This window comes from Mustela erminea, chromosome 9, assembly GCF_009829155.1.
Source record: "Mustela erminea isolate mMusErm1 chromosome 9, mMusErm1.Pri, whole genome shotgun sequence".
NCBI classification, from domain to species: Eukaryota; Metazoa; Chordata; class Mammalia; order Carnivora; family Mustelidae; genus Mustela; species Mustela erminea.
In genome coordinates, this window is record NC_045622.1 from 55,777,977 (window position 1) to 55,790,009 (window position 12,033).

Sequence of the window (12,033 nt, forward strand, 5' to 3'; positions counted from 1 at the left end):
GGCTCTCTGCTCAGCAGAGAGCCTGCTTCCCCCCTCTCTCTGTCTGCCTCTCTGCTTGTGATCTTCCTCTGTCAAATGAATAAATAAAATCTTAAAAATAAATAAATAAATAAATAAATAAATAAATAAATAAAAATAAAATCCTTAAAATAACAAAAATTTATCCTTACACAAGATTTTTTTTTTTAAAGATTTTATTTATTTGATAGACAGAGATCACAAGGGGGCAGAGAGGCAAGGCAGAGAGAGAGAGAGGGGGAAGCAGGCTCCCAGCTGAGCAGATCAATGTGGGGCTTGATCCCAGGACCCTGAGATCATGACCTGAGCCGAAGGCAGAGGCTTAACCCACTGACCCACCCAGGTGCCCCTATCCTTACACAAGATCTTTATACAGAGCTACTTTGTTAGTGTCCTAATGAATCTTTGCAATAAGTATCAGGCTATGTTCAGTCCAGTGTTCCTGGTGATTTATGTCTCACTTGCCAAGACTTAACCTAGGCAATGAAAGACCATGTTCACTTTCAACACTCACTATCTTCTTTTTGACTGGTGGGGGCAGCAAACCAAGGTTTATTGAGTGATAGCAAAGTGATCGTATAAAGCTCCTGAGGAGGGAGGGGACCACAGAGGGTTGCCCAAAACTCACTATCTTCTGTTTCTCTTATTTAGTCACCACTTGTGAAACCACTAAAGATCATACATGCAGGTAATAATTCTTTTATTTTTTTAATTTTTAAAAAGATTTTATTTATTTATTTGACAGAGATCACATATAGGCAGAGAGGCAGGCAGAGAAGAGAGAAGGGAAAGCAGGCTCCCTGCTGAGCAGAAAGCCCAATGTGGGGCTCGATCCCAGGACCCTGAGATCATGACCTGAGCAGAAGGCAGAGGCTTAAACCATTGAGCCACCCAGGCGCCCCCAGGTAATAATTCTTTATTCTGTTTTTTATATAGTTCATGGCCTTTGCTAATAAACATCCTTTAAAATCTTGTAAGTAAAGAGATTAAAAAGGGAGCCATACAATGGAACTTGGAATTCATTTAGCTGGAGACAGTGACACACATGCTGCTAAACTATCAGAGATCAATTTTGATTAATTTTGATTTTCTGTACTGTGGAAGAATGGGCAACAACAAATCTGGCCCTGTTTAACAGACCTAGGGAAGAGCATTCAAGACTTCACAAACATTAGCCTGGATCTGACTTCACATCACTTCTCCTACAGTTTATCACTTCTAGTCAACCTGTCTGGCTCCTGCACTCCCTATCTATGCAGGCCGCTTTGACTCCTCAGACCAGTCAGTTCTTCAGGCTGAATGTGAAGAAGGCTCCAGATATCTTTTCTATTCCTCCTCAATGTACCTATGTACTGACAGTCTTAGAAATAACCTTGCTAAGGTTAACATGTATTTGCTAGATGATCTGTATGTAACCTAACAAATCATTATAAAGAAGTAACAAAACTTAAACTCAACCATACAAGTTATTTATAATGTCGTCAGGTACAATCAAAATACTAACAAATATGTTAAGTATAGGGCAATACATAATTAATTCTCAAATGAGTCACACAGATGATGTGTACTATGGTTCCAAAGAAGGGAACAAGGTAAAGAATTATTGGGGATATTAATACTTTTTAAAAAATACCTAAACTTGTAAAATAAGAATAACATTTATCACCTTTTTAACACTCCAATTATCGATAAAACATTGTTAAATTATAATTTTGTCCCACAAACCAGTTACAAAGGGAAAATATTCTCATTTTGTCTCTATAACCTGTTATCAACTGGCTATATGGCTAATCCATTCCTAAAATCTGAACTGTGACTTAAATTCTTAGGAACTGATAGTCAGTGTCAGGCTCTATCTTTGATATCTAGTGACGCAGCCATTTGCCACCCAGCTTTTACTGTCACCTCAAAGGACTAATAATGAGAAAATGTTGGCACACATCTCTCTCTCTCTCTCTCCTAGCACACAGCAGATAACCTCCTGGGGAGGATTTTTTTTTTCACTTGTCAATTGCAGAAAACAACTATCTGTGTAAGTCAATTAGTTCTGGAGAGCAATAACAAGACTCAGTGTCAAAGGAATTTCTAATCCTTGAGGAAACAGCTCATTTAAATGGCCGGTTAGAGGAATTATTCGTGTTTTTGTAGAAAACTAGCTTCTGTTTCAACCTTTTCCACCTTTTTGGTGATTTGTCTCTGGGGAATCATTACAGAAGCCTTTTGGAGAAATCACCCTTCATACCTCCTTTGTGACCTTTGAAGGTCACCACACAGCTAGCATCTTCAGCTGACCAGATCTTCAGCTGGGCATCCATTCCCCCACTCAGAACCACAAGGCCTGATGGGAAAAACCTGCAACAATTCACATCAAATACATGTCCTTCCAATACTCTCTGGAAAAACAAAAGAAAATTCCATGCTAGTTCTCTTGTCCATTCCCTGATATTCTCTGACCTATCATATCCTTGGTCCTTTAAATGAAATATCTACAAGCTATGCCTACATGCTGGTTTTTAAAACTAGTGAGGTTCAAAAGGATCTCTTTAGCTCATTTGTATACCAGGCAGTGTTTTAAGAGCTACTGACTCCCTTTCCTGTAGCTCTGGCTACAGATATAATGGATTTGAACCCCAAGGTTCTCCCAGCCAGCCTTAAGTCTAGTTCTACATATAAGGAGCTGAGGAGGCTTGAGGACACTTTTACTCACCTCTTTTTAAAATTCTCTGCATAAGGTGGAGGAGTTTGGCTATATAATCAATGTAACAGCCTAGCTAATCTGGCTTAGAAGCTTATCACTGAAGGCAGTTCATACCAAGGGACCACCCACCTAGACATTCACTAGCCTGGCTTCTCCACTGTTCCAGGCCCAATCTGTTCTGGCAAATCACCAAGATTGAGGATGGTTCTCAGATTAACAAATGGGAGAACAAGATCAGTTGAAGTGCAGTGGTCCAATAAATTTAGAATGCACCACTCCACTTTCTGTGACTCAGTCTAAGGCTTCTCCAACCACCCTTCATGTATAAGACCCTAAAAGCATAACCAAAGCTTTTACTCTGAGCTCGCCATTAGAAGCCTGCCAGATCTTCATGCTCCCATCAGTACTAGAAGACACACCAAGACCGCCTCCACTGGAAATGTCCAGGCATGTTATCTGTTAAAAAGACAAAATAACTGGTGTTATAAATACTGAAATACTCTTCTTTCCCTGAAATATGTTAAAGATTACTCCTGTTTCACACTCTTCTAAAACTTCTTCAGGCCTACGCTTCCCAGCACAAAGGACAAGTGTTTTCATCTGAAGACTGAGGTGTCATCACCTATCGCCTAACAAAGCTAGTGTCAGCATCTTTTATTTCTCAAAACAAAAAGATGTTCCTGTAATCATCTACAGCCTTCTGCTTCAACTATAAAGTTTTTACTATCCCCATATCACTTCTATCGTTTCCATCTTTTGCTATTTTTAAATTTTTTTTTAAGATTTTACTTATTTATTTGACAAAGAGAGAGAGAACACAAGCAGGGGGAGCAGCAGAGGGAGAGGTAGAAGCAGGCTCCCCATGGTGGAGCAGGGAGCCCACTGTGGGGCTCAATCCCATGACCCTGGGATCACAGCCCAAGTCAAAGGCAGACAATTAACTGACTCAGCCACCCAGGCACCTCTCTTTTGCTATTTTAAAATAAAGATACCTCATTCTTAGGAATCCACGTACACAAAAGACAGTCAACTAAAACGTACCAGATGGATTCAAGAAAAAGCAAAGACACTTCCAATTTACTTCTTCACATTCCCTCTGTAAAATCCTAATTGTGCGTATATGTGTATTTCAGAATAAGTAACAAAAAATTCTGATCCCTTTATGCAGTTTCAACATTAGCAATCACTTCATACATAAGCAATGATCATACACATGCATACTTTTTTTTTTATTAAAAAAAAACCCAGCTATGGGGCGCCTGGGTGGCTCAGTGGGTTAAAGCTTCTGCCTTCGGCTCAGGTCGTGATCCCAGGGTCCTGGGATCCAGCCCCACATCGGGCTCTCTGCTCCGCAGGGAGCCTGCTTCCTCCTCTCTCTCTGCCTGCCTCTCTGCCTACCTGTGATCTCTGTCTGTTAAATAAATAAAATCTTTAAAAAATATATATATATTTAAAAAAAAAACCCAGCTGCAAATATTCCAGAAATGTAGGACTGAGATGTATAATCCCAGACATATTCCTGGATTCCCATAAGACCTAAATTATTAAGGGAAAAGTAGAGTAGGCTTTAATTACCCAATCTACCATTCTGCTTTGTTCTAAGCCAGCTGAGTCATCACGAGTAAATTAGGCAAGAACTAAAGGCATATATCTCTCACTCTAAAACTTTTTCTTCTTTACCTTGACTCCTCAGAATAAAAGTACTGGCCTTTTTAAAAATTTTATTTATTTATTTATTTATTTTAGAAAGAGAGCGAGCACATTTGTGTGAGACAGTATAGGAGAGAGAATCCTCAAGCAGACTCCCTGCTGAGCATGGAGCCTGATCTCACCACCCTGAGATCATGACCTGAGCCGTAACCTAGAGTCAGATATTTAAGCAACTGAGCCACCCAGGTGTCCCAGAATAAAAAGTACTATTAACTTAATTGTGAATCCTTTAGTTTTAAGGATTATGACAATAACTAACCTTTATATCATGTTTTATCATTTATAAAACATTTTCAAATACATTATATCATTTGATTTTCATAATAATTCCATTCTGCTCCTAGCTTCCCATTGCTGGATACTGGAGACATGGATGTAAATATGACATAGTGCTGCCTTCACATTCTAGTACTGGAGTACCCAACTCTCAGATCTATCTTTCTTCTCCAAACTACCACTACCACCCTGAATCCTGTCTTGAGCCTGAATACTAGGATCATCAATTAACTTTTCAATTCTGTCTGGCTCCCCAACTACATGACAAGTTGAACAATGTCCAGCACTTTTTTTCTGGGGAGGGGGGAAGATTTTATTTTTAAGTAATCTCACACACAATGCAGGGCTCAAACTTACAACCCCAAGATCAAGAGTTGTGTGCTCTGCCAACTGAGCCCAGCCAGGAGCCCCTGTCCAGCACTTTCGTAACACAGCCACAGACTATGTACATGGTAACTAACTCAACAAACACCAACGGACAGTAGTCTGGTAATAAGAATGAAGTACCTTAACAACATTAGGTAGGTGAGTAAAGCCATCTGACCCATATCAGTAAGAGCAACTACTGTCCCCATTTGCAGGGCCCCAGAAACAAGACATTTAAACATTTCCCTACTCATGCTGAAATAGATTTAATCCTTAAAGCAACATAGCTCAAACTCTTTCCTGACTCAGGTGCTACCTATTCAACTGCTAGCTTTACAGTGGTCACCTCAAACCCAACCAAGTTCAAAACAGGACTCTCATTCCCCCCAGCTTCATACCAATACAACTACTTGACCTGAACCAGTAAATGGCACTATAATTTACCTAACTCTTTGGAAAATTCTGGAATGATCCCAACTCCTCATTTTCACTCACATTTCACACCGAAGTCATTAGCAAATCCTGTCTGTTCCTACACCCGAAGAATGTAGGCGCTACACAACAGTTTTATTCACTACTATAGCCCCAGCACCCAGAGTACCTGGATTACAGGAGGCGATTAATGGATAAGTCACGGGGTGCCTGGGTGGCTCAGTGGGTTAAGCCTCTGCCTTCGGCTCAGGTCATGGTCTCAGGCTCCTGGGATCGAGCCCCAGGTCGGGCTCTCTGCTCAGCAGGGAGCCTGCATCCCCCTCTCTCTCTGCCTGCCTCTCTGCCTACTCGTGATCTCTCTCTCTGTCAAATAAATAAATAAAATCTTTAAAACAAAATGGATAAGTCACCTAATAATGAACTCAAATAAGAGGAAAGGAGAATATGAAATAGAAAAAGGGCACAATTAGGGCGCCTGGGTGGCTCAGTCGGTTAAGCATCTGCCTTTGGCTCAGGTCATGATCCCAGGGAATCAAGGCCTGTGTCAGGCTCCCTGCTCAGCAGGGAGTCTACCTCTCCCTCTGCCCCTCCTACCTATTTATGCTCTCTCTTGCTCTCTCTCTCTCATAAATAAAATCTCTAAAAAATAAAAAAGGCACAATTAATCATTTTTTTAAATGACCTACTTCTCTCAACTACACTCAAATAAAAATAAGTAAATTTGGGGCACCTGGCCGGATCCTGATAGAGCATGTGACTCAGGGTTGTGAGTTCAAGCTCCATGCTGGGCACAGAGCTTCCTTTCAAAAAAATATATTTAATTTAATTTTAAAATATTGTATGGACATTGGGCAGGGTATGTGCTATGGTGAGTGCTGTGAAGTATGTAAGCCTGACGATTCACAGACCTGTACCCCTGGGGCAAATAATATATTATATGTTAATAAAAACTAAAAATCAATAAAAATAAAAATATAAATGTTGTATATGTATTATATACTGTATTCTTTTTTTTTTTAAGATTTAATTTATTTATTTGACAGAGAGAGAGATCATAAGTAGGCAGAGAGAGAGGGGGAAGCAGGCTCCCTGCTGAGCAGAGAGCCCGGTGTGGGGCTCGATCCTAGGACCCCGGGATCATGACCTGAGCCGAAGACAGAGGCTTAACCCACTGAGCCACCCAGGTGCCCCTATATACTGTATTCTTAAAGTAAGCTGGAGAAAAGAAAAAAAAAATGACCTATTTCTCAAAAGGTTATCCCAATTCTGCCAAAAAGTGATCACTTCCTCCCTAGTAGTCTTCAGCACTATGTTCATATATTGTAGTGGTTGTCAACCAGGGGCAACTTAGCTCATCACATCAGGTGATGTCTGTAAACATTTTTAATTGTCATAATTAGGGAATAGTCCCCTACAATAAAGAATTACCCAGCTCAAAATGTCAGCAGTACCATGGCTGAGAAACTTTGATATATTCTATTGTATCTCTCAATTAATATACTGTCCCTGGAGGGGGCAGAGATATTGTTACCTTATCTATTTTACATATCTTTGGCGTCTTAGTTCCTAGATCTAAAAAGTAATTAAATCTCAACTATCCAGTTCTTCCAAAGTAATAGAACACTGAAGAGTAGATTATAGGTCAAACCAGCTATCTCCTTTCTCCAAACTTTTATTAAAGTAGAAAGGAAACTAACATTTATTGAAAAGCTATTATATTCCAGACACGTAACTCACTACTCTCATATAATACCCTCAAAAATCTATTAAGATAGGTATTTCTATTTTTCAGTTGAGAAATCTAACGTTTAAGAAGTGATTAAGTAATATCCTCAAGGTGACACAACAGAGCAGGATGCAAACCTAGGTCAGAGTTTAAAGCTAGAGATCCATTTCTTAGTTCCAGCAAAAAAACAGATCAATGGGATGATCCTAAATATTAGATAAGCATGACAATTCAAGTGAGGGAGATATGGATAGATTATAGTGTCTTGATATGCTAATCATTAAAAAAATAATAAAGCTGATCCCTACTTTAAACCAAGTAACGAAAATAAAGTTTGAAATGTAGAAAAATAAAACATAAAAATACAAAGAAAATACTATGTAATTTTAACACTTACTTACTTACTATGTTTCAGACAAAATTCTGTTTAAATCCTTGTAACAGCCCATGAAATATACTTTTACCACTATTTTACAAATAAAGAATCTGTGACATAGAGGGCAAGTACCCTGGCCTAAGGTCACAGTTGAACCAAAATTCAAATCCAATGAGTTTATCACTAGAGTCTGTGCTCTTACCCATTATGATGTGCAATTATTAAGTGAATATACATAGGGGCACCTGGGTGGCTCTGCCAGTTAAACAACTCTTGATTTCAGCTTCAGGCATGATTTCAGGGTTCTAAAACTGAGCCCCACATCGGGCTCCATGCTGGGCGTGAAGCCTGCTTAGGATTCTCTCTCTCTCTCCCTCTCTCTGCCCCTCCCCCACCTTTCTCCCTCTCTTAAAAAAAAAAGAACATAGGGACGCCTGGGTGGCTCAGTTGGTTAAGCAGCTGCCTTCAGCTCAGGTCATGATCCCAGTGTCCTGGGATCGAGTCCCACATTGGGCTCCTTGCTCGGCAGGGAGCCTGCTTCTGCCGCTGCCTCTGCCTGCCATTCTGTCTGCCTTTGCTCGCTCTCTCTCTCTCTCTCTCTCTCTCTATGATAAATAAATAAAATCTTCAAAAAAAAGAAGAACATAAATATAAAATCATGGACTACCCTAAGCAGGACGCCAAAAGTAGCTACCATAAGGGAATAAATTGATGGGCTTTCTTACCCACAAACAGACCAAAATACACCCAGAATCTAGTGTATTACTATGTTCTCGTCACCTATCTGATCATATTTTTTCTCGTTAAAGTCTTTTTAAATTTTCATCATTACGGTTATATTCTATCTTTTCAATGTATTTTTCTTGAAATATCTTATTTATTTATTTGACAGACAGAGCTTACAAGTAGGCAGAGAGGCAGGGAGAGAGAGAAGAGGAAGCAGGTTCCCCGCTGAGCAGAGTCCGATGCGGGGGCTGAATCCCAGGACCTGGGGATCAGGATCTGAGCGGAAGGCTTTACACCACTGAGCCACCCAGGTGCCCCAGTGTATTTAATGTTATTTTTGTATATATATATGAGTTTTTCTTTTTTTTTTTGAAACTAAATATTACAATTTATTCCATCTCCATGATTACAGACATTACAGGGCAGGGCAAGTACACAAGGCAAATAAAACAAACTCTTCTCCCATTTAACCAGATACAGCATTTTGGCAGTTTTATGATAATACATGTTGGCTAATTAACTGACTTGGGATGAAAGCTGGCAACAGCAAATGTTTGTAAATTAGATCTTCCTCCATTGTTACTCCAAGGAACTTAATTCCTAAACTACATTATAAGCTCTGAAATGCTGTATACTGCAATATTCTTCACGCTTTCACATTTAATCAGAATCTGACACCTCTTCTTTTTTTTTTTTTAATTTTAATTTTTTTTTAATTTATTTGACAGACAGAGATCACAAGAAGGCAGAGAGGCAGGCAGAGAGAGGAGGAAGCAGGCTTCCTGCTGAGCAGAGAGCCCGATGCGGGGCTTGATCCCAGGACCCTGGGATCATGACCTGAGCTGAAAGCAGAGGCTTTAATCCACTGAGCCACCCAGGCACCCCTGAATCTGACACCTCTTCTTAAGGTAGGGAATTCTTTTTTTTTTTTTTTTAAGATTTTATTTTATTTGTCAGAGAGAGAGAGGGAGAGAGAGCAAGTACAGGCAGACAGAATGGCAGGCAGAGACAGAGGGAGAAGCAGGCTCCCTGCCGAGCAAGGAGCCCAATGTGGGACTCGATCCCAGGACGCTGGGATCATGACCTGAGCCGAAGGCAGCTACCCAACCAAGTGTCCCAAGGTAGGGAATTCTTAAAGCTGTCTTCCTCTTGGCTAACCCAGTCCACCAGCAATCTTAAAAATTATCATATAAAAATAAAATTGTTCTCCCAAGCATTGATTAAAATTGTTGTGCTGGGACCCCTTTTCAGAGCGTTAGCTCCTTGAGAGAAAAGAGAGATCCTAACCAAATGCTTCCATGAATAACAACCCTAGTACAAGATACCCAATGTCCTTCGCAGCAAAACTCAAGAAGTTAGGCCGCCCTGAACATCCTGACAAGTTTATCAGTATTTATATACAAAGGATTTGTAAGTCTGATCCCAGACTAAGTACTACAACATTAATCCTAAGAAATCATTCAGTTTCAGCACATGGAGTTCCTCCAAGATGCCAGAGCAAGTGAAAAATCACCTCAAAGCAAAGAGTGATGCATCTTTTACAAGTGACAGGAAATCGAGGAGGAAAGAAAACTCCTCCCTCCTAAACTCCTCATCAAATCAATGGCTATTTTCACAGCTTTAATTGACAAAATCCAGTGTCCTCATTTTCCTAACTGAAGGAGTCTATTTTCAAGGTGACTGTCAAGGTCAAGAAGAGCTTTCAGGCCTTTCTTTGCATGGCCCATGAATTCCAGTCCCTCAATGGGAGTCTCCTTCTCGTTTATTGCTCTCTAAACACACTGCTGATAGTGCCTGAAGAGGCCGGTGCATGGGCCTGAGGAGCTGTCCCCGCCCTTGAGGAACTTCTTGGCAAACCAGCAATTGAAGCACAGGTCCTGTGCTAATTGAAGTGCAGGCCTGCCCTACGCTATTCATGACAGCAGTGGTGACAGTTAAGTTTTTCTTTCTTTACAGTTTTGGGATATAATTTCTTCTAACAAATAGACCAAAATACACCCAGATTATAGTGTATTGCTCTGTTCTGTTCACCTGTCTGACTATACATATATATATTTTTTTTGGCTTTTAATTTTCATTTTTATAGTATATTCTAACCTTTCATTGTATTTAACTTTATTTTTGTACATATATAAGTTTTTCTTTCTTTACAATTTTGGAATATAGTTTTCTAACAAACAAGCAAAATACACACAGGATGCAGTACATTGCTTTATTCTGTTCACCTGTCTGATTGTATACTTTTAAAGAAAAAAATCTTTTTTTCCGTTTCAGGTCTCTGGGGTCTTTGTTGTCATATTGCTATTTTGTTCTCTCACTCATCTGTTCTCTGAAGAGAATGACAAGATGGAAAAACTCACCTCAAGAAAGAGAACGAGAGGTAGTACTGACTGCCAGGGACCTAATCAGTACGGATGTGAGTAATATGTCAGAACTAGATTTCAAAATAACAATTATAAAGAGACAACTGACAGAATGGGAGAAGATATTTGCAAATGACATATCAGATAAAGGGCTAGTATCCAAAATTTATAAAGAACTTATCAAACTCAACACCCAAAGAATGATCCAGTCAAGAAATGGGCAGAAGATATGAACAGACATTTCTCCAAAGACATCTAAATGGCCAAAAGACACATGAAAAAATGCTCAACATCACTCGGCATCAAGGAAATACAAATTAAAATACAATGAGATAACCACTTCATACTGGTCAGAATGGCTAAAACTAACAAGTTAGGAAACAATTGATGTTGGTGAGGATGCAGAGAAAGGGGAACTCTCTTTCACTGCTGGGGGGAATGCAAGCTGGTACAGCCACTCTGGGAAACAGCATGGAGTTTCCTCAGAAAGCTGAAAATAGAGTTACCCTATGACTCAGCAGTTGTACTGCTAGGTATTTATCCAAAGGATACAAAAATGTTGATTTGAAGGAGAACGTGCACCCCAATGTTTCTAAGAGCAATGTTCACGGGGCGCCTGGGTGGCTCAGTGGGTTAAGCCTCTGCCTTCGGCTCGGGTCATGATCCCAGGGTCCTGGGATCGAGCCCCGAGTCGGGCTCTCTGCTCAGCAGGGAGCCTGCTTTCCTCTCTCTGCCTCTCTGCCTACTTGTGATCTGCCTACTTGTGATCTCTCTCTCTGTCAAATAAATAAATAAAATCTTTAAAAAAAAAAAGCAATGTTCACAATAGCCAAACTATGGAAAGGGTCCAGATGTTCACAGACAGATGAATGGGTAAAGAAGATGTGGTATAGGGGCAACTGGGTGGCTCAGTGGGTTAAAGCGCCTCTGCCTTCAGCTCAGGTCATGATCCCAGGGTCCTGGTATCGAGCCACACATAGGGCTCTCTGCTCAGCAGGGAGCCTACTTCCTCCAGCCCCCACCTGTCTCTCTGCCTACTTGTGATCTCTGTCAAATAAATAAATAAAATCTTTAAAAAAAAAATGTGGTATATATACATAATGCAATACTACTCAGCCATCAAAAAATGAAATCTTGCCATTTGCAATGATGTGGATGGAACTAGAGGGTATTTTGCTAAGCGAAATAAATCAATCTGAGAAAGACAATTATCATATGATCTTATTCATATGTGGAATTTAAGAAGCAAAACAGAGGATTACAGGGGAAGAGAGTTAAAAATGAAACAAGATGAAACCAGAGAGGGAGACAAACCATAAGAAACCCTTAATTATAAGAAACA

General features: G+C 40.1%; 1 protein-coding gene and 1 pseudogene across 4 annotated transcripts in view; both read right to left on the reverse strand.

Annotated features, from left to right (window-relative positions):
* PAAF1 (proteasomal ATPase associated factor 1) overlaps positions 1-12,033 on the reverse strand; it is a 43,980-nt gene that overhangs the window by 21,441 nt on the left and 10,506 nt on the right. For all 4 annotated transcript variants that reach the window (XR_004289169.1, XR_004289168.1, XM_032358176.1 and 1 more), the window contains exons 5-6: positions 3,074-3,172; positions 2,261-2,411 (exon numbers count right to left, since the gene is read on the reverse strand). Coding sequence is in view for 2 of the 4 variants with exons in the window: in XM_032358176.1 (XP_032214067.1) it covers positions 2,261-2,411; positions 3,074-3,172 (250 nt within the window). In the remaining 2 variants the exon portion in view is untranslated. The remainder of the gene's footprint in view (positions 1-2,260; positions 2,412-3,073; positions 3,173-12,033) is intronic.
* LOC116598834 lies at positions 9,404-10,303 on the reverse strand (annotated as a pseudogene).